Below are 24,241 nucleotides of genomic sequence, written 5' to 3' on the forward strand. Positions count from 1 at the left end.
AATGAATTAGTATTTCAAACCCATGACAGAAGTGCAAATTACATGATTATGGAAAGTTTCCTCCATTTTTAGATTGCTAATAAAATAGAGAAAATTAAGAACAAATGAGAGTCATAACAACGCTAAACAACATTTAAGAGCTTTGCTCCATCCATGGATATTCCCATTCTGTTGTCCACAGTATTTTAATGCATGAAACAATCCATTCCTCTGAGACTTCCAAAATGTCTAGATGAAAGGGAGAGTCAAGGAGAGAACAGCCATTTCACTCAGTTTCAGTCTTGGTTTTATATATAACCAAGGTCTGAACTTTTTATTCTTCAACATAAACCCCTGCACAATGCAAAGAACACTCTGTGCTGCAGAGAAAAGATTCTCAGACTTTAGAAATAACTAGTAACAGCCACCTTTAATGTCCCCTGGTTTTGAAACTTGTTTATTTCCAGCTTTTTCTTCTTTTCTAGAATTTGCATCCTGATTGACTCCCTCAGGCTCTAACACAGATTTTTAATACCACAAACTTCTTCCCCAAAGAACAGCTATACAAGAACAGCAGGACAGCACAAGCACTTGGTTACCCAGAAGCTTCCCAAATGATCTCATATTACCAAAATGACACTTGATATGACAGAACTCCTTTTCAAATACAAAAGCTAATTAAAGGAAAATTAAAGATGCTATTTTAGACTTGAAAATGTATAGTAACATACTTTAAATCCATTTTAATACCTCCCCACCCCCTAAAATCACAGAAACATTCATTACTTTCTAGTAGATTATTTTTGTGTTCATCCTTTGACTGTCTTCACATGAGACAAATATCAGTCAAAATCATCCTAACTAGTAAGAGACCTGATTCCAGCAGTCAGTCTGTCCTCTCAGAAGTCAATCTTCAGAAAAGTGCTTTTGAATCTAAGGCTGAAAAGTGCTTCAAAGAACGAAGTTAATACCCTTGTACATAGATTTCTCAGTTGGCTCCATGCTACCTAATATCTCTTTCCTCCTGCAAGGAGAAGAGAGGAATAATTTGTCTGGACATACTACCATTCTAGCTCTAGAGGATTAATAAGGGGCTAATTGCATAATTTTGGAAAGATGCTGCTGATCCAGAGGGCTTCAGGTTAGCCTAGAACGTTGCTGGAACCAGTAAAACAAAACTCAGTAGCTAAAGAGAGGGAGAGAATCTGATTCCCAAAGTAAACATGATTACACTACCAACAAAAATAGTAGCATTGTGAGTGAAAAAATACATTTCCATAATAACAAGACTTACCATTTCAGAGTCTTGACTTTGTCCAGGAACTTTTACAGGCACTACTGGAGGCCACAGACTGTCTATCAGACTAAAAAGTCCTAATGCCCTTCAAAAAGACCAATAAAATCAGGTTTAAAATGTTTTCAAGTATTATATGTTATATTAAAAAGATTAATTCAGAAACATAATTTAAACCATTGCATGATTATGAAAACAATTTTAAATCATATTTGTTTTCTGGAAGCTGGTTTTGATTTGGTCTAATTAAATCTCCATAATTTCTGCTGCAGGGTGGAGAGGGAGGGAAGGGATGTATCACATTCAGTGACAAGCAAGTCATATTTAATCCTTTGCCACGAACAGCCTGCTACATGATAAAATTCAGGGGAACTGGGGTAAATGCTAGCTTGGAAAGGACACAGATACCAGTAAACTTCTTTTAAAAAACAGCTTTTAACTATTTTAACGGATAGATTTAAAAAAAAAAAAGTTTTGCTTCTAACATTTTCATTTCTTGCTTTTCTCCAACAGCTGATTGTAACTGCTTTCAGGAAAGTATCAGATCTAGAGAAAAAGGCAAGATTTTGTTATCTTAAGTACATGTGCAGAAGACGGTCTCCTTCCTACACAGCTGCTCATTTAGTTACGGGTTTTATTTATTTATTTTGCAAGTTTCCCACTTTTAATATAGAAACAAACATAAAATTAACAGCCGAACATATTAAGGTAAAATGCTACAGACTCTTTAGCTGTACAGTGGCTGCCTTGTCAGTTGATATGGCATCCTTGCAGGACAGGCAGAAACATCTGAGGGAGAGGCCAAGAAAACAGCTGAGGGAGGGGAAATAGTTACAGATAACCAACTCGAAGAGGCATGCATTTTTGAGTTAAAGCTCTCAGTTATCTTGTCCCAGTTCTCTGTTCTGTGTAGTCGAAGCACAGAGATCTGGATTTTAACCCCACACTGCCTCCAAGAACAAGTTGTCTGTTCCTCCAATTAAGAAAGCCACTATTTCTGAAATAGCTCTAAAAAATGAAGTCCAAAACTTGCTAAAAGTAATATTAGCTTCTAAATTCAACTGTTTAGAAGAAGGAAAAGGCATACTCTGGTACAGGGGCTGAAGCACGTTGCAATATGCTGCTTCTTTTCAAGGGGTCACGGAAACTCCTTTAAAGTTCTGCTTTTAGCTCACTTCTGCTTAAGCTTATTTATTTCTGTATTTCCCTAGTCCTTCCCTGGATCCTTAAGCGCTAGACTTTGTGTGTCTATAGGCAGTGAACTTCTTCCCACGTTTTTTCGTAAAGCGCCAGGTATCATCTATGATTCAGTGTTAATAGTGATGCCTTTGGACCAGCACTGTAACAAGTTTTATGAACGTAAATCTCAAACTGGATCTTGTGGAATAAAGCTTGTGGTTCACAATTCAGGTAACAAGCTGGCAGAGTAAAGAGATGATGTTGCTATCTGTGGTCGTGTTCTCCACACTAATGAACAGACCAGAAACACAAATGTGCTGCTCTTTTACAGAAATGAACTTCCTGACTTATAGGGCATCATCACCGAGTCTGTAAAAGGAGAAGGCTGAGCTCAGAGGCTGGGTTTTTTTGTTGTTGTTGTTTTGTGGTTTTTTTTTTTAACAGTGAGAACATTACAACATACAAAGCAAGACTTCTTGGGTATTAAAGAGACTTTACAGCAAATTGACCACTTCTTGAATCCTCGATCAGGGTGACATTTTCTGTCCTGTATCGTACAGAATGATATCCTCTCTACAGTCACAGAAGGGCCAATGCCCAGCGGAACAAACTGGTCTTGCTAACTGGGACGTAAAAAAGGAGAGTTACAGAAAGAGAGCACAGCCTTCTGTACAACTCAGGCAGTTACACAAGTGGCCTTCCTCACACGACGTGCAGCACAAGGGCACGGGCAGAGCACAAGTATGAACGTACCGCAAACCCTGCGTGTGTGTGTGCATACAGAGATCACGTATTTATCAACTTACAGCAAATCAGCTATGTTGTTGCAGTGCAGGTATAATCACATCTCCACACAGACTGTACAGGGATCCCTCATCTGTATTTTTAAATTTGCACAAGGGACATGAAGCTGTCCCTTATTCTTTAGCTCTCTTCCAGCTTGCTACCCCATATCAGAATATCTAAGACATACGGTACATTTTCTTCAATTACTTGTGTCCTTTTGGAGAAGGTCATCTACTACTTCAACTAGGAGCACTTAATTATTAGGAAATGATAGCATTTGTTTACAAACAGGCAGAGGAGCAGCGTTGTGTAGAGACTGTCTCCTGAACATCTTAGCCCCATCCTTTTCTTTGACACCAGCCAGGCCAGTGGCAGGGACATTTGCCACCCAAAGGATTTGCAAGTTCCAAATCACATCCTGCCGGGATCCTTCTCTACCGAAGGGGATGTTCTCTCCTGGAGCTGTCACTGATGTGCCAGGGACTGTATCAGTCAGTGTCCCTGGTGAGGAGCTCCCCTCTTGCTCCACCCACTTATATGCCTCCAAGAAAGTTAACTCTCTCTTTACACTTACGGACTTCGAAGGGGAAATGAGGTGGGAGCAACGACAGTGGAGAAATGGCAAGACATTGTGTCCGCCTCTGCAGAAAATCATTATCCTTACAGAAAGAATAAAATTCATTCTCTTCATTGGCCAAGCAACACTCAAATCCCACTTCAATCTGACTTGCACAATGGGTGTATTTTATCCAATATGGGTATCCTTCTTCACCTATAGAGGCAGGACAAGAGATGAAGAGCTGGCTCTGCGCTACAGTGAAGGGACATGGTTAGCCCCCGTGTGCACAAAGAGCCTTTCTGGCTACAGAAGACAAAATAAAAACTTTAAACTTTTGCTCTGTGCATGTAATTACTAGTCACTATTTAAAAAAAGAAAAATTTTGATCACAAAAGGACAGACTTCTAAAAAAGGAAAAGTACAGTAAGAAGTGAGAAAAAACAGGCTCAAGGATAAAAAAAAAGAACATGTAAAGTATTTTGAATAACATTTTTTTATTTCAGAGACAAGGACTCTATTGTAATATTCTATAACTTTTCTTCAAAAAAAGAAAAAAAGACTGAATCCATAGCAGGAGGGCAGAAATCATCTATCAGATTCCAAATGACAGATTCAACCCCCTACTTCCCATGCTAAACTGAAATCTATGTCTGGTAAAAATTGTTTTGTCCCATACTAAATATGCAGATATCCACTGTTTATCATCAATGAAGGAAGGCCACCAGTAGCTCTAATGGAGCATTATAGCATAGACTTCCATAGACGTACGGACTTACAACAGGCAGTCCTCTACATACAGGTAGTCTTCTCTTCTGCAAACCCACATCTTCAAGCTTCACTTATATATAATGATACTTTTATACATATGTGTGTGTCTATATACACGCACAGAGACATACGTTTGTATACATAATATGCAAAATAATTCTTTTTAGTATCCTTAATTATTTTTATTATCTAACATGCTCAAAAGGCATCCCTCTCAACTTAAATTTTGCTTGCTGAACTTTGGTACGTCTTTTCTGTGTATCCATACATGCAAACTGCCTGCTGCGTATCCAGACAGCAGTCAGTGAATTTTAAAGATTTCATACTCTTAAACAGGCTAAATACATGGCTGAGAAAATGCAAAATATACATGCAGCACGTGCAGAAATTAATCCTGATCTATTTAACAAATTGTCTTAAACTACTCCATAGAAAAATAACTGGAAGATAGTGAGTGTTACTAATAAAATAGCATTTACTTCTCCCTCCCCATAATTCTCACCATAGATGATGAGTGTACTGCCCTGTACAGAAGAAGCTGCTTTCATTTGCTCACCTAACCACCTTCCTTCTCAGTTTCACAGCTCAGCAGGAGACAGAAGTCACCTTCTGCTTCTAACCTTCCTGGCTTGTTTAGCCCTTCACTGCAAAGTCAAATGGCATACATTCATATGTGCATACATGCATATATGTTTGCTCTATGACTTCTGATAAAAACATACAAATCAAAGAGAAAAGCCATTGTAATTATATTTAGACTGAGTAAAGTGATAAACCAGTATCTACAGTCTCAGTACATCTACTCTGATCCCATGGAAATTTCACTCATTTCACACTACAAGCTATACTACAAAAATCAAACAACTTCAAATTTTGATTTTTCAAAACTGTATTTCACTGACTCTGATCCAACAACTTATTTCATAACTTACAAGAAGATTTTGTTTATTTCTCTCACAAGCATGAAGTTTCATCTAAAGTTCTGGTTCAAGAACTTTGTGTGTGACATGTCTGATTCAACTTTTTAACATTATAGCTTATAGTTTGGGGTTTTTTTCAATTTTAATAATCATACCACAGGTTCAGGGGAAAATTACTACAGGGAGAAAATATCAGCAATATCAAAGAAAGTAGAAGGAAAAAAATGCCCATAACTAGGAAAAGATGAAAGACTAAGGTTTACAGTAGGGGACAGGAAGGAAGATGCTAGGATTCTCCTCCAACGTCTTCTACAGCTTTGCCCTGGGGACTCAAGACTTGGCACTTCTCTGTTTCCTCCTCTCCTACTACTCTCCCAATTTTAGTCTAAAATGAAACAGTTTTCTTTTGGCAGTATCAGTCTCAATTAGTAAGAACTCAAAAATAAAGCAATTCCTAGCCCTCTGTGAAACATCTCCTTGCTCAAGACTAAAAGGAAATTCAGTAATAATCAACTAGACTGCATAAGCTTCAACTATCAAAAGACAAGCAATCCAAATAAGAAGCTGATACTGTAGGCTAGCTCTCCCTTTAATTGACCTATTCAGATCTTGCAGTGCACAAGCTACGCAACACCGTATTTTCTCAGACTTGAGTAATAAAAGCAATAAAATCATAAAGTAAAAATCTGAGCCTACTAAACCAGCATCTCAGTTAAAATACAAACAGGGAGGAAGGGTTGCTGGCTTTTTTTCCCTAAGTTTTGTTCAGATATATGAAATAATTTTGTTGAATAATTTATTTACTTAAATAACTCAATTTTCTACAGTACATTAGAAATTACATATACTACATCAAAACACTGAAATTATAATTTAAAGTACTTTTGATTCAATATAGATACGCTTATGTTTTTCTCCAATGCTGGTTACTAAAAAGATTCATGGCAGAAGCCCTGAAGATACAAGCAGCAGTCCATGCTTGTTAAAGAGAAGAAAACTCAGGGAAAAAAGTTAATTTCTGATACATAAGCAGTCATCAAAACTAATAAAAAAGTAATGCAAATATTCAAAACTTCAATGCGATTAGTTAAACTATGCTTTAAATGGATCTCAACTTTTAACCACAGCAATTACTGAAGTGTTTTAGGACCTCAAAACCTCAGAGACGTGGGTGGCTATTTTAGATGGCAGTCTTTTTGGAGGAGGGAAAACCAAAGGAAGGAAGTTATGACTTCCTTGCTCTGCGGAGAGTTCTTACTATTACATTTCCTGTCAACGTCTAGCAGTTGAAACACTTTCTTCTATAGCAGTTAGCAGTGGTCCTCTCTTCTGCGTGTAAAGCAAAAAGAAGAGAAAGTATACGGTGAAGAGTAGAAGAAAAAGAGAGACAGAGGCCAGAGAAATATAGCACTTAAATAAAAAGAAAAAAAAAGAAGAAAACCCTCAGGCACAATAGTGACCAACGCTACAGACAAATACAGGAAGATTTCACATTTCAGTGCCGAACATTTGAAAGTTTAAAATGACAAACAACAGAAGCCGACTTTATTTGAAAACGCAGAATTTTCTCAGAGAAACACACTACTGGTTGATGATCTCAATATTCAGAGTCTACTTACTTTAGAGGAAAATGCAACAGATAGTACAACCTGCCATGAATTAAAGGTTGGTCAAGTGCCAAAGCCTATGAGTTGATGTATCCTTCAAAGTATTTTACCCTATCCAACATAACTGTGGATTTTAGCACTATCCATCTTTTGAAACTTGTTAAGCATTTTTTCAATTTAGGGACAAAATTGGTACTGACGCCCTGCGTTAATTATGTATTACGTTAAAGCATTTCTTCCTCCCCCCTCCATTTTTAAATTGGTGTCATCTTTCTGTTCTGCTGAATAGAAACTCTTCATCTTTCTATCTTGTAAGAAAGCGTAAAGAGAAGAAGCTGGTAGGTCTGCTATACTCAGCAGTAAACTCGGTGCTTGGCAAATCAGGTGAAAAGACACGAATTGTCAAAATCCAAATTATTATTCTGTGTGGAACTCCAGTCAGGGCTAAAAACATAAAATTAATATTTTTGTCAATAAAGACAGGTATCTAACTACAAAATTTATGCCAGCTCATTGAAATTAATTTCTGGTAGGAAGCAGCAGCCTATGACAATTTATAGGTTATTTATTCCTGAGGCATTTTAGTGGGTGCTCAGTCCCTGCATCTAATTGCATCCATTTAGTTACTGCTTATACCGGACATACCTGAAACATGCCTGGCATCTATTAAAATAGGGGGGTTACATGTTAGTTGTACTGCATACAGATTCTTAACCAAAATTCCTGCCTCTAGCAGTACACCGTCAAAATCTCACTTCTTTTTTCTCAAGGGGCTGAATTTATATGACTGACATATGAGGTAGTGGGGGGACAAGAGAGAGAACATACACCTCTAAGGAGCCAACACTACCAGTGGCAGATCAATGAACATTTTTCAGTCTTCTCTCTTTAGACCACCCTATCTTTCTTTTCTGCTGATATTAAGTGTGAAGTTCAGGGAACAGTTGTAGGAAAGGCTAGGAGACAAGTATGAATGAGAGGGTGAAGAGAAAAAGTATCAAGAAACAGATACTGAACCACGTATGTGCTGTTAATTCAGCTGCTACAATACTGGTTCCTACCTTATTCAACAGCCTCATCAACAGACTAGAAGAACTGCTGGAAATAAGACACTGAACAAGCCATGGCAACTTTGCCGTGACTCAGCCATGCCCATCTGTCTTACAGGATTGCCAGAAACTGGACTGCAAAGGGAAACGACACTTCCTCTACTGGACTACAAAGGGAAGGATTTCTTGCAGGGATGGTTTTGGGGAGTATGTTTTACGTGGGGTATGGGACTTGTTCTGAAAACCACCTAAATCAATGAAAGACCTTCAAATGACCTAGTACAAGACCCTAGTACTTGTTATTCAAACAAAACACTTGTTATTTAAACAAAACACTTGTTGGGTATTCAAAAACAATATTCAACGTTAACAGTGTTTCTCTCAATGTAGGATTACTATAATTCTAATTTTTCACAGGGTAGATCTTGGTCAAGACGGGACATGGTTGTATAAGTTCTTGTTCCACTTTTCTTTTGGAACACAAGTGTTTTCTTATCAGGAGAAGAAATGGGTTTAGTTTCTTCAGCACATCTTACAGTACAGGTCCATTCCAAAGATCAAGTCAGGTTTACAGCCAGGTTTTGGCCTGGATGTAAAATACCCTTTATCATAGGTGTTTAGTCCTTGAAATGCAACTTCAGCTTACAATAGTGATTTTAAAATTGCATTTACTGCAATGATGTTAAATAGTACTTTAAATTAAAGACTTGATGATGATGATGGCCTTGAAAATTTTTTGAACAATAACAGTGGTCCATTGATGCAAAAAGCTTGAGAACCTCTTGTATCTGTTAAATGAAAATCTCTGTCTCACACAGGGACTGAAGCAGCACTCTGTCTCTATAAGAGAGGTTACAATCCATGTGACTGTGGGACAACATGCACGTATGGGATCTTATTAGCCATTCCCGGCTTTCTCCAGATCATGTGCTTCAAAGGCACAAAAAAAAAGTCATGACTTTTCCCTTGTATTTCCTACATTTTATTTCCTTTTATCCATTTTAAAAGCCACTGTCAGACTCCAGGAAACAAACAGTTTAAAAGCCATCTCCTTCCAAAAAGTAATTGGCATTCTCAAAAAAAAAAAAGACAGCAGTCTTTCTTGCAGGGCAGACCACATAGTTCTTACTCACTCATGTGCTGCACACCAAGGTTGGGCACTCACAGGCATATCCCATCATGTGCTCGGATATACTACTGGCTCTGGAAACCCATTTATCCAGTGGCAATGAATTCTACAGTCTAATTATGCTCTGTGTGAATAAGTACTCCCTTATATTCGTTTCAGCTATGGCTTTACTGTGGTTTCCATCACACCTAGAATGACACAAAACGTGTCCCAACACTTAAAAGTAATAACAAGTTATAAAGCAGATCTTAGGGTAAAACAATTAAGAAAAAAAAATAAATCCCTGAACAATTCCCCCACCCACCCATCTTGTACAATGAAATCACGTTTTAACCACTGCACTGTCCCCGAAGCTACGCTAGCCTTTTTCTTTTAATGTTTCCTAGCAGGGTTACCACCAGCACAGCTCCAGCTGAGCCACCAGCATTTTCAGCAGTGTGTCTTCTAATCATCCTCAGAATAGCCAGAAGTAAGTTACTGCTGCTTTGAAACAGAATTTACATTAGAAAATGTCTGTCTCTTATTAGCTAGGCAGAGTACTGGAAACACCAGCAGCCAGTTGTAAAACTTCATTTGTATCCAGAATTCCAAAGCCATTATTTAATTTGTTTGGAAAAAATGTAACTTGAAAAAAAAGCCAACAAAATAATTAAATAAGAAGACGTGTTTGTTATTAAAGATCCATAAAAATGCAAGTAGGCTTGAAATCCAAAGGATCTGAAAATTAACACTGCAAGTACATAAAAAGAAAAGCATACTGAATAGGGCTGGCTGGAAAACAACAATTCCATTTTGCTAAACATTTCAAGGCTTTGAAATCTGCTTTTGTTCCAATATGAAAAAAAAATGAGACTTTCTGAAAGTTTTCATGAAATGAGAATGAGAGGTCCACTCCCTCTGGACCTGAAAAAATCTTCCCAACAAAATTGTCTCCAAAATAGATAATGTTTCCATGAAACATTCTGTTTTTGATGAAACAGCATTTTTCAACAGGAAAAAAAAGTGTCAGCAGAAATATCATAGCCATTCTAATAGCAAGGGCTTATCTAGAGCGGATGCTTGTACGAATAAATTATGTTGAGAATTGAACCAATCTAATTATATTTATAAAGGTCCCCATGTGAACACTGTATGACTTTCCTTAGAAAGATACTCCGAAAGATACTTGATCTATTTATTTTTTTTTCTTGATTAAAGACATTTTATTTTATTCAAAGAATGTAAAAGGAATCACAGAATAAGCAAAATCTGAGAGGTACCATAAGTTAATATGTTACTTATCTGGGGGGATTTTTCTGTAAACCTGTGGACATTCTTATTCCAAAATAAGAATGGTTTTATGATTTACAAGATTATTTTTTTTTTAAAGGAAACTTAAACTGCTTCCCAAACTATATAGACTTAACTGAATTAAGCTCTCATATACTAAGGGAAAGTCTGTGCTTGAAACTTCAACCCATACTGGGCAGCACTGTAGAAAAACATACTATAGTAACAGTTCTGCAATGAAAGGGAGGTGACCTAATATTTTTAAGTCTTTGAATCTACTGAAGAGGAAGAAAACACTCATATTTTATGAAATATTGCACACAGTAATTCTTCTCTATTCCTTTCTCTGCTAAGTGTGTATTTGTGTGTTAGCTTATTTATGCTCATTTTGGAGTATGGTTGGCTCAAGTACTATTGGATGCCCCAAAAATGGCAATGAGGACATTTAATTGAACAAAGCCAGATTCAGTTGTTCCAAAGAATATTGATCACAGAAATAAATAAAAAGGCAGATCACCTCTGCCTGCCACAGCATGCAATACATTCTCCCATGAATTGTTCTCACCTTCCTCTTGTAGTTCTTTGCAAAATTTTCATTCCAGCTAAGCAGCAGAATTTTCCTTCCCATCTCCTGCAATACTGCTCAATGTCTTCTGCAGAGCTCAGGGACTGCAACTGCACTTCACTGAACATACCATAGGCATCCTGGACAAGGAGGCATAACCTGCAAAACATTCCTCTGTTACTCACTGGCTTCTGTTCATAACAAGCTAGTTAGCAAATTTCTGAAAATTACAGTACAAGCTTCAGGACAGGGCTTATCTGCTACAATATCTGGAGAATTCTTACCAAATAATGTATCAATAAACAAAACTAACATCATTAAAGGTTTTCTCATGTATATTATCAGGAGGTAACAGGGCCATGAAATAGAGAAGCATGACTGAAAAGAAGCGTAAAGGGCTTGCACTGGGGATTAGATAAATTAACTGCTACGCACTATGTGGTTTGTGTACTTACAAAGAAAGAAGGTTGAGTTTTTGCCTCACTTGAGGTGAATTCTGCAACGCAGACAGAGCAATGATGCAAACGTATATGTGTGTGTGTATAAATATAAAAATTCTGCTCAGAAGTAAACAAAGCAATGTATTTCACAAGTAATAATCACCAACACTGAAACTGACAAAGCAAGCATTACATTTCTGTAACTTTTTTAAAAGAGTCCTGAGGATGCAATAAAGACTGAAATTTCAATCTTTCTTTTTTAAAAAAACAACAACATGAAACTGCAGATTAGTATATTCAATATTGGGTATGAAGAAGCCCACAGGAACTATTTTAAGGAGGTAATTAAAGAACCTGCTAAACAAACAATTTGATTAAAGTAATCTACGGAAGTAAGGGCTGTAGGGCTGGGAAGTATTGCTTAACCAACTTGCTGGCATTTCGAGAAGATATTACTGTCATAGCAGATAAGGCAAAATCAGTGGATGTCATACATTTAGATAGTCAAAAATGCATTTCACAAGATTCTGCACCTGAGATGAGCAGCCACGATAGCATGAGTCACGCAGCGCTGGAGGAAGGAGGCTGCTGTCTGCAAGATTGGTTTAATTGCCCCAGAAAGAGACAGTTAAGCATGGAAACTTTTCAAAGGGAGACAAAAATTACCTTTGAGGGTAGCACACACATCTTTATTTCTAAATAAAACTCAGGGGTGCACTAGCCAACAGAATTCAGTTCATTTCAAAGGTACCTGCCAAAACTACCTTCTCCAGAGCAGTACCATTGTTCACAGCAAGCCAACTCCAACTGCTTTTGGAGCATATCATATAACATATTATATGCATCCTGAAAGCATTCAACAGTAGTCATTATATCTTTATAAAACACATTTCTCTGGAAGAAATCCATGTATTTTTTTGCAGGGAAGCTTAGGCACATGGAAGACCATTAATCACAGTTTTCTTGTTCGTTATGAACTGTCTAACTTTGGCTTACACCCTTGAGAGGGCTGTATTCAACATAGGATACGACTCCAAAGCCTTTCAGACATCAGCAGCTGTGCAAGCACCAGCTGAGTTCTCATTTTTCAGATTCTGGTGCTGGTTTTGAGGAGCAGGGAGTGGTAGGACTGAACACAAATGAAGGCTCCCGTATTTTCCCCATTATCTCTAGCTACAAGGGTCCCACACAAACAGAGTCTTCACGAGGCAAAGAAACCTTAGGTAGAATTCCTCCACAGCCTCCCAAGGTTAAGTCGTCCTTTAGAGCCATGAAACACTGCTTCTACTCTGAGCAACGACAAATAGGAGGAAAGCAAATGCTGTTGTGATGTGTAGGCTGGAAGGATACACATCCTTGTCTCTGGGATGAGTGGTGTTCCCAGCCTAGAAAAGCGTGTGACTGTCCTAACACCACAAACCTGTGCCTTCAACAGCTCTATCACTCTTCATTTTCTGTGTAAAACAATCCATGAGATGCCTTCTAGATTCGTACCACAAGATCATCTCCAACTCAACAGAACAAAGGCTGATGATGTGCTATGAACATGACGGCCCAGAAGCAGAAAAACTATGGTTGCCGGCCACTTTCCATGTTAGGACCTTGCAGTCAGTTAAAAACTCTCCTGAGTTTTAACTGATTGGACTGAAACTCCTCATGCTATTGTTTTGTTTGGAAAAACAGAGCTAATATGCTCTGGACATTCCTGAAAATCAGATTGAGGGGAACAGGAAAAACAAAGCAAACAGTTTTGCCTATGTTAACAAAACATTCAGTGACTGTTAATTGTGAAAAATTAGGCCTCCGTTCTTGGAGCAAGCAAGGGCCAACTGAGTTAGCGTCTCAGATCTGATCAGTTCAGCAGTCTCTTAACTGATCACTGGAATTTCTCATATCTTTAGTGAGACATAACTGAACACAAATAAGTCTCAGACTAGCTGGCACCAGGCTTATATTAAGTCCTCTGGGACATGTTAATTGCCCAAATAAAATTAGCTTGGTTGGTGCTGAAGACATCAGTCACTAAAAGTGCATTTTCCCAGTCCTTTTAAGCCAAGCAAAGAGATGGCTGCTGTCAGACATGGGAGTCTCAACTCCCCACATCCCTGGCCACATATTTCCACCCCTTTGTGGTGGCAGCATAAATGGCTAGGATAGGAAACTGATTTGACCAAAAAAATACTGTAGCCAAATCATCATCATCATTGTCAGATGAGCTCCTTGAAAATTAACTCTGTAGAAGTAAACTCCTATTTGCATGGAGTACTACTTCTAGACAAGGATGTATTTTCCAGGCAGGATTAGGAGCCTGAAGCTCCCACTCCAGCTGCCCAGCATATGCAGCACAACATCCCAGGTCATATGATGGGAGAACGGTCATCATATGACCAAGCTCGATATACAGAAGCAAAGGAAGAACTGTGTAACTTGAGGCTTATATCACTAATGTTCCCATTCACACTAGTAACGTGTTCATGATTATTGGCATCACGAAGAAACACAGAGCAGCAGAACCTCTTGCACCAGGCCCCAAGTACTTTTGCTCTATTAGGACCGTACATGTGAGCAGACATCCACTATACTACACGTGTTCTAACAGTATCCAAAAGGTAGTCATGATTTCTCTGCAACATGCATTTAAAATGAAATGTCTATATTCACTCACCTGGAAGACAGAATTTCACAAATAACCTTCAGATGCCCAATTTCAGACTAAAAGATGAGAAATATCCCAAACTAACACTATGAAGAGAACTTCACAAACCCATGCCCCCAGCTTCCGCACATTTTTAAAACAGTACGAATGAATGATGACAAAAACTTGAAATATTCTCAACACCATTTGATCTGTGTCACACTGACTTAGTAGGTAATGCTACAGGTATTTAATGATGAGTGACAATTGATTTTCCTACTTAGTGACTATCATGAAATCAGCTGAATCCCACAACAGACTCAGCGATGCATTTGAAGAACTGTTCTCATGTTTGGGGACAGACTTTTTAGCAGGGCCTGTTGCAATAGGACAAGGAGCAATGGTTTTAAACTAAAAGAGGGTAGATTCAGCCTAAATATAAGGAAGAAATTTTTTACGCTGAGGGTGGTGAAGCACTGGCACAGGTTGCCCAGAGAGGTGGTGGATGCCCCATCCCTGGAAACATTCAAGGTCAGGTTGGACAGGGCTCTGAGCAACCCTCAGATGTCCCTGAAGATGTCCCTGCCCACGGCAGGGGGTTTGGACTAGATGACCTTTAAAAGTCCCTTCCAACCCAAACCATTCTATGATTCTCTGAAACTGGTTCTGTTCTTACGGATTTTGCGCACACTGTTAGCATCACTAACAGTAGTTCAGTTGCTTTCAGAGGCTGTTGATTCATGGCCTTAACTTCCTCTCCAGCATTGTTTTTTTCCTTGATTTCACTTTATTCCCAAAAAAGTGCATTTGTATTATTTTCCCATGTTACAGTGTTGCTCTCATATTGCAGCAAATGTTCTTGCAAATTAATTTTAGCAGCAAGTCTAACTGTGATTAAAGCAACAGTTTGTCCCATGATTTTTCCCCCCTTTGAAGCTCACTACCAGGATGAAAACCCACATCTAAATTATGAGACAAGCTGCAAATCCAAAATGAGTATCTGCCCCCGGGAATTCAGTATTTATGTTTTGTGCATATCTATCGCAAATACTTTTTTTTCCATAAAATGTGGCGTTTCTACTGAATCAGTTCATCAGCTAAAACATACCTTTACCAATGCCTTGTCAGCATGCACAGTAATGAACTGTTAAAAAAAAGAAGGGGAACATCTCAATTTTTATCAGCAGTGCTCATATAGGGAGAAAATAAGGGCCATCTCTATTATTGGGACAACAGGATGCAACCCTGCGTAAGACCGGAATTTAAAATATGGTTTTGGAAACTGAAATTTCTCATGCAAAGGAGCAGAGAATTCATTCCAGGAGCAAGGGGTGGCAGGAAAGGCAGTAGAGGAGTGAGTGTGGGAGATGCAGACTAAGGAAAAGGTGAAGTATGACTCATTGGTAATAACAAAGGGGGCAAAGATAGGGAATGATAAGAAGCAAGGCAGAGATTAGCCTTCTTTTTCTTCTTTTTTTAAGTAATGACACAGTAAGTCTCATGCAAAAGCTTGGGAAGATTTTGTTAATTTGCTAATAGCCAGGAGCAAGGATGGGGGCTGGGGGAAGATGAGACTGATTACTCTGCATTATTTGTATGACTGTGCTGATCTTTAGGACAAAATGTCTCCCAGTAGAAATCTGGAGAGGATTACAGGATTACGCTGCCATGCCCTTCTCCTAGTTCGTCACTCCTCATGGGTAAAGGGTAAAACCTTCTCTTACTATTACTTTCTTATGCATGAGAAATCATATCTCTCCATACTGCTGCCTTGTTTCGGGCAGCTGACTTTCTGGAGAGGTAAGGGCGACGAAAACCTTCTTAGCTTTGGTCACCTCCAGCCTCCTCAGCGGCTAGTGGAAAAGAATAAGAAAAAGAAGATCTGCCTGCAGAGGAGATGAGAGCGCACGGAGGCCAGAACTGACTGATGATACAGGGATTGCCTTTACTGAGTCTTCTGAAAACAAGCAGCAGAAATTTGTCATGAACAGATCTTAACCCACAAATAATTGTTTTACCCTAGGGTAGGAGGACAACCATGTGGCCCACAGCAGCTTTTCTCCATGCATAGCTAAGCTGTGCAGCACAGCATGAGGAGCAAGACAGCCAGGCAAATGCTACCACCTTCGCAGTGCTCAGCAGGGACTTCATTAGTTACTCTTTCTTCGGAAGGGAGGGAAAGGGCAGAATGAGGAAAATGCCTGAAAACGAATTGAATTGTATTAGCTCTGATATTTGCTCATTCTTTATCTCAACCATGCAAGAGACAGCTGCTGCTGCTTTGTTTGTCAGAAAGACTTCTTATCTCTTTGAGGTGCGGTCCTAGCAGAGGCATAAAGCACACGTACATAAACACACATAAACAAAAACCCCCTCTCCCTTAATCACCAGAGGCACAACACTACCTACACAACTCTAATTCAGCAACTTGTCTGGTCAAGTCTCAAGGTGGAGCTGATTAACTCCTGCTAATATGGCTCAGATTCAAATTGTAACCTGCAGGACACCACCCTACCAGGATTTAATTTATCCCTATCTTATGCACTCCTTGCATTCACCATACCCATATTATCTCTGAAAAATCAAAGCTCAGGGCACAGGTCTAAACACACAGGGACAACTATCCATCTCCCCTACCCCCTCATAACACCAGCAGGATTTTCCTTTTAAAAGCACCGTATTCACCAGATCACAAACTGCTTCATGTTCCCCTTTGAAAAGTACGTACCCACTGTAGCCTTCTGTAGGGAGACACAAGATTCAGAGTTTTCTGCTTAAAATCCATGCCATTTGCTGTCACTAAATAGCGAGTGAAGCTCTACAGAGCGTAACTATGGCTTGAACGATACAAATAAAAACTAATGATGATGATGACTAGCCCCTTCTATGCGTAGGTTGCAGAAGTACACAGGTACAGAGGGAAACACAAGCACCGCTGCTTCCAGTTTATAAGGAGAATGTCAAGCTCAGAGAAGAATCCTCATCATAACTCTCTCCAAGTATAGCCATTTCTAGCTGGTGCTAGGCTGGTGCTCTGGTTGGAAGCACTGAGACGACCAAAATAGCAAGCATTTGCTTTGAAAACTGGAGGTTTAAAATTACTGAAAAGTGGAGTTTGTGATCATGCACGTTTTTATTCGGTAATTGTGGAAGGATCCAGCAGGAAAGAAAGGAGAAGGCAGTTCAGGAGTGCTGGACCTGGCAGAGCGGGAACAGCACACACCATTCACACCAGACACTCCAGTTCCCTCCAGCAAGAGACAGGCTGTCCTTGCAGAAGTATTGGTGGAAACTGCACATGTGACAGGAGTATCACCAGGGAAATGAGCAAGTCTTATCTCAGCATCTCAAATAGAAAATATGCAGCAGAGGCCTCCCCAGTCTCGGGACAGGAATCTTTTCTTTGCAGGCACTTCTTAGCATGTGTGTAACAGACTATTTATATAACACACTTTGCAAATAACTCACTACAGTAACTATATCAAGCCCATAATTTGGGATTTTCCTTGTTTTTCCTTAGATTCTTATATATATGTTAAAAAAAATGAAAAAGAGTGAGAGAAGTTATAAAATGATTGTTGCTTATTTTTATTCACTTCCTTGAATAGTCCCTTACTTCAATACAAACTGGAAAATCAAATGCAACTTCACAAGGCTTTTTATGAACTCTGCCTGTTGATTGCTTTTTCCATTTCTTCGTTCAGGTTAATCCTTCCACCTCCTATTTTCTGCCTATGACCTGAAGAAGCAGCACTTCTGTGGGAAATGGCTTTTGTGCGTAGGAAGAGACCTGTATGAGCCAAACATATCAGCAGGGCTACCTTTTTAATGCACAACATGCATGTAGAGAATGGAGCTCCACAGCACTGTAAATGTTCCCACTCAAAATGTGGAACACCACCTGCCTGATGGGAACTACGCACAACATCTCAGGAACGGGTGTAGCACAAAAGGCAGACAGCTTTTCATACTTGCAATGACAACCACGGCTTCACACGTGACAATTTTTTCAGCATAAACCATTTCTTCTATGAAGTTTTTATGCGGCACCAAATGAACTTTTTAAACTCCCCATCTGACACTGTCTCTAAGCGTACTTTCAGATTAAACTGCTGATGTGTGTGTTTTATTTGTACACAGAATTTTACTCAAGAGTAAACAAAACATTTAAAACCATAAAAAGACATTCCGGACATCCACTCAAACACAATATGGAGCCTAAGACATAATTTCAAAGAGTTACAGAGTTGCATTTGAAAAATATTTTCAGTATCATCCAATAGCTTCACTTATCTCAGATTCATAAATGAATATTTAAGTTGTTCTACATTAATAGTTTAAATCCAAAGTAATTATGCTACGTAAGTAAAAATTTACAGTGACGGTTGGTTTGGAAGACACAGAAAGTTAAGGAAAAATAACTTCCCAAGTACTGCCTAAAAGTTTGTATAAAGGTTCAGCCACAAGAAACCAGTAAGGCCTTCCTCCCTCCACATCCCCCAGGCATCTCCCCCGTACAACACTACGCTGCACGTAATTTATGGTCCTTCTGCTAAGGAATTTTAGGTGGTAACAAAAAAGCAAACACATCAGATCACCCCAGCTTGTTTCGGACTCACTATGCTGTTAATTGTAGTTGGTAAAAAAAATAGTGATGCACACACTCCTCAGGTTCCTCAGTGTACCATTACTTCAGCATGGAATCCCATTGCGATCCCTTGGTTATTTCAGTATACAATTCAGAGAAAATATTATTTTCCTGTACGTCATGATTTAATCATTTAATCAAGAGTAAAAATGTACATTTAAGAAACTCACAGGCTCAGCTGAAAACTGCAAGTCTTTCTTATGGATGATCTCCAATAGAAAAATCATGTTCCAAATATAACGTGTAATTACCACCCAGTCATTTAAAGTACTTATCTATGAATCTGAGGAGGGGTTCTTTGTTTATTTTTTTAATCGTAAGACTTTGTAATTATTGTTTTGGCATCCAAGAATTCCAACAGTCGGCAAGGTGCTGCCAAAAGATCTTCTCTTGCAAGGTGCTCAGCACCCTCCTTTCCAAGAAAACCAGCATTCAGTTGCTGGTTCTGGCAACATTTCACATCAACTTCGCCACGCTATGTTTCCTCCACGCCTCAGTTCCTTATACGTAAAAATCAGAATAAAAGTCCTGTCTTCAAAGGGTGATCTGAAAGCAATAGCTGAATAATGCGGTGTACCTAGGAGGGCAGGTCCACAAAATCTATTCTGTGTGCTAGATCCCATTCGAGCTGGGGGAGGAGGCTATATATATGTATGTGTGTATATATATAGAGAGAGAGCGGGCTTTCTTGCAGTACCAACCCATTTCTTCCACACTACAGGGCTTTGAGAACTCTCAACTCCCCCTGCAAAACCCATGGTGAGGGCTTCATAGAATTACAGCATCTGGAATGACACAAGAACATTGTAGCAGCAGTACTGGGGTCGCTTATCTTTCAGGACCGTATTATTTGTGGATTCACCAGATTTACTTCTGAACCACACAGACCATGAATGGGATCCTAGAAGATTTTATTTAAAAAAAAAACCAAACCAACCATGAAGTGAGTATTAAAAAAACAAAACTGCCCATTTCAGCAGGCACAGAACATCCTAAAATGCATTCTTGGTAGTATAGCATTGCATATGTGCTTCCTCAGTGCATGTGAAAGGTAAATGAAATATAATAACACTGTGGGATTTCTTACAGAGCTGCATCTGTATTCAATAAGACATTCTGCCGTTTCAATCATCCCACCGAACTAGCACAAAAATATAGTATTCACTGAAATAAAAGGCAGAAGAAAAAGCAAAGAAGAAAAGCAGAAGTGAAATCACGTTGGGGTTCCTTCCCCAGCAGAAAGGCAACGTTCCACTCTTTCTCACAGGGTCTGCTGTTTCTGTTTTCCACTCACGCTGTTTGTCTTTACTGTCCTGTAGTGGCTGCTTTTCCTAGGTGTGTTTCTAAATGAGGGAGAGGGAGCGTGTTTGTGTGTGCATGTCGTGTGTTTACAAGAGTTATGGTAGCAGTTCTCAGCAGTCCACCGAGAGTTCTAGGAAACGGCCCCTGTTATTTTATTCTGGGTCAATGTCAGCTCATGTCAGGCAGTAAAGATCACACAGGACAGCTCGCTCCATCTCGCAGTCCTGGCTGGAGGCCTCAATGGGAGAGGGAAAGGGAGCGAGCTGCGAGTGGGCGGAGAGCCTTCCCAGCACTCTACCAACCACCGCACGAGGAATTATGATAAACACCACTCTGGAAACCAGATACAACAGTACATTGTGTTCTTCTTCGGAAAAACAACCAGACTTCGGCTCACTTAAAGTAAACAGTTAATCCTGTTTATCTTTTTTTTTCCCCCCCTCCTTTCTTGATGAGTTGTTAACAGAACAATCTCTTCTGCAAAGCAAATAAGAGATCCGTCCCTTAAAGTTGTACTGATTTTCTCTTCCTTCAAGAGAAAAAAAATCAATTCGATATGTAAACTTTCTACTATCGGCAAACAGTGTGGAATAACAGTCTTTCTTGGCTTAAACTGACTCAGCAAAGCGATGCCAAAACTGAATGAAACCTTTCCCTCACTTACATATTTTATTTTGGAAAACTGAAGTCCCAAACAGAGCGTTCTATTCATCCCTTTTAACTATTCCTTTTCTGACAAGAACAAGCAAAACTGGTTAAAACAAAAAAAATCAGGATGCGTGGTGTCCTTGCAGCCTGAGTAGAGGGTGCCTGGGGAGTACAGGTTAGCTACTGAGCAGGGGGGCGGCCGTTCCCAGGTTTTCTCCGGAGGGTGAAGAGAGAGGAGTCAGTCTAATCAACTGCAAGTGAGGGAACAAACTATTATTCTCTTTTTCAAAATATATGCTTACTGTGTAAATTCATGATGTCCCTGACTTTCAGTATTAAGGGTGATTAATTAGAAAAGCAGATGGAATTGATTATCTTGTTTTGTTGGAGTCACCACAGTCTACCTATTAACTACTTCTTACTGGGGACTCCAACCCAGTCCACTGAAAGCTACAAGCTTTTCCAAAGGGAATTCTAATTTTTAGCACTCAGGAGTTTAAATAGTTCTGAAAGTCAACAGCGAAAGTGTGCTTAACATCCCCAGTCAGTAAAAGTTTGTTGATTTAGCTATTTATAATCATAAAAATACATCATTTGCAAAACTGAAAGAGGAGAAGGAAAATATTTCCCTGTTTTATTTTTACTCATCTTGCAAGTTCTAAGATTCTGGGTTTTCTGTGCAACCGATGTCATCAAGTGCAAAAACATAAATTCAGGTCTGGGAATGAAAGTCTGATTTTCAGATTTTTTAAAAAAGTATTTTACATATAAAACTTTTATATTTTTAATGCTTTTTCTGCCTTGAGATCTTAATTTATTTTGCATTTATTTTTAAATCTTTTGCAGCAATTGCTGAATTTACATCATTCGCATGAGCTCTAAAGTGACAGAGCAGGACAAAGCAGTGCTATTTCCCACTGCAGAAACTGGGCTGGGGCGGCAGCTATCAGTGAGCCGGGGCCAGAACCCCAGAGGAGCAGCCTTGGGACCATCCCCCCAAGTCCACCCCTTCGCCCACCATGGCCTCCAGCCAAGACTGGAAGAGCCAGTATTGGTAGGCCAGGACTGCTGTTGAACACTTCATCTTGCTCCAAGTGCAACCCTGTCATTTAACCCCCTCCCTCCCAGTGCTGCACCTGCACAGTAAAAGCATGGTTGCTCTCATGATTGTGGGTTTGGCTGGCCAAATTTCTCCCCAAATTGACAGATGGTCCACAGCGTTATCTGTTAAGAACACAACTTATGCCAAGGTGCTGCAGCTCTGAGCAGAGCGGTTATTAGCTGTAGGACTGCAGCAACATACTTTGGTAAAACCTCTCTCTCGGGAAGCCAGAGGAGAATGTGGCGGTGCTACAGTCTCTGCTTGTTGGAGAAACTCCTTGGCACAGGAGATGAAAGCAATAAACCTAAATCATTTAGGGTGCAGTTATAATCCATGTACAAAAGAGGACTCCCTTTGGCTCCCCACATGTTGACCCCATGGTGGCTGGCCACCATCACGTGCTACATCAGGAGGGAATGTATCAGCCGAGAGGAATGCGGATGAGAGGTAAATGGATGGGAGATCATTAGGAGATGAAGCAACAGCAGGAGGAAAATGTGGAAGGTGAAGAAAACAAAGATCAGGAGGAAATGCTCTCTGATATTACCTCTTTTCCACTTCCTTTCTTATACCTTACTGTTCTCCATATCTCTGGTAGTTAAGAGATTAGGGGGAAAAAGGCCGGTTTGAGGCAACACTAGTATAATCCTCTGGATGACCTACAAGCATTACTGATGGAGCACCTTCTCTGGACACGTTTGGATTTTTCACATCAGAAGTTATGGACACAAGAAGCACTGCTGAAAGGGAAGTGCAGATGGCAGCAGTTGGCAGCAGTTTTCCAATTTGATAATAAAAATTAAAGTTTTGTTACCCTTTTAAGCTTCCATTTGAACGTTTCAAAATGAGAAATCCCATTTTCCGTTACAGGTCAAGTTAAGCTTGTAATTTATAAATTACTTTTAAATAAGCAGCAGGTTTGGGCCATTATCCAAACCTCACTCAAATTAACATCTTTCCATTGATTTCAATGAGCTTCATTTCTTGCCGTATAGCAGGCAGAGAAAATACCTGGGGCAGCACCAGTAACATTCCCCCACCTTGATTTCATTCAATCATTCATGCAAATTCCACATTTCTCTTTTAAAACTATCTAAACTGAACACCAATCAAGGATCAAACACTGAAGTAATTTTATAAACATCACACTTACTATTTCCTATAATTTCAAGGAATCATTTTTAGCAGGATCAGAACTTGGAGCACAGCACACAGTACACAAAAAAGCATCTTAAATCTGCCATATCCTGATTTTTTTATTTTTTGCATTTAATTGGGTAATCTTAAAACATGCATAGAGAATCTCTCACTTCTTTCATCACTTTGGTTATCTTCGTATGCATATGGAGATTTGAAATATTATGCGTGCTACTGGGAAGCGTCCTAAAAGAAAAAATCTCTACTACAGCATCTTAATCACAATTACCCTGTACAGATGATAGTCTTTATTTTATACCACATGCATGTGGAATGCTATTTTATTGTAATGACATAATCAGTCATTACACTGGATTTCATATAACCACCCTGGTCAAATACTGAGAAACTACATGCATGGTATACTTGATTCTGATTTTCCCTTCCCCTATAAAAAGAAAACAGTCCTGAAAGTAAGAATCTGTTAAAATAGTTTGAACAGCATAGTTTGTTCTCATTATTCATATTCCAAGGGAAAGAAAAAAAGAGGACCAAATGTAATCAAAACTACAGGAAGAGTTTAGAGAGACAAAAGATAATCATGCAAATTAGAACTGGATTAGGGCCCTTAGTAAACCTATCTATTCATGCCAAAAGAGGTGATTTAATATTCTGTGGTTAAGATTCTGGTTTTGTGTCTTATCCAAAAGAATATCAACAATAGCACATTGTTCTCCTACCACCATGCTGGTGTTACAGCCTCTGATGTGATTCAGCACAGGCTCGAAGGGAGAGGCACAGCTACATGTTTGGATTTTCCTGAGCTGTCACCCACTGCAGGCCAGCAGGAGATACAACGTCACAGCCAAGATAACAAAATACCTTTTGCCTTTAAAAACATGCAGTTTCCTGTTGATAGTGTTCTGTATTGTCATACTTGTTGTCTCGTCCTCTTTTTCCTGTCACACATTCCTTCTCTAATTAAGGCTTCACTGAACTGCACTGAGGAAGCTTTAGGACAGGGACAATTTCTTCTACATGCCTGTAGAGCATCTGATACAGGGTACAAGCCCTGATCCTCACTGGAGCATCTGTGTCACAAAACCAGATCAAAGCTTTGGCGTAGCCATTTAAACACCAGTTGCTGCTGCTTATCCTTCTTAACCACAGGCAATAGGGCTAGTATTTGCATTTTCAGAGTACTGTCAGCATCTTAGCAGTTGCA

General features: G+C 39.3%; 1 protein-coding gene across 1 annotated transcript in view; it reads right to left on the reverse strand.

Annotated features, from left to right (window-relative positions):
• The window catches only part of SPIDR (scaffold protein involved in DNA repair), a 206,383-nt gene that overhangs the window by 16,664 nt on the left and 165,478 nt on the right, over positions 1–24,241 (reverse strand). The window contains exons 11-12 of the mRNA XM_076329738.1: positions 11,105–11,263; positions 1,274–1,361 (exon numbers count right to left, since the gene is read on the reverse strand). Of these exons, the coding sequence (XP_076185853.1) occupies positions 1,274–1,361; positions 11,105–11,263 (247 nt within the window). The remainder of the gene's footprint in view (positions 1–1,273; positions 1,362–11,104; positions 11,264–24,241) is intronic.

Source organism: Aptenodytes patagonicus, chromosome 2, assembly GCF_965638725.1.
Source record: "Aptenodytes patagonicus chromosome 2, bAptPat1.pri.cur, whole genome shotgun sequence".
NCBI lineage: Eukaryota > Metazoa > Chordata > Aves > Sphenisciformes > Spheniscidae > Aptenodytes > Aptenodytes patagonicus.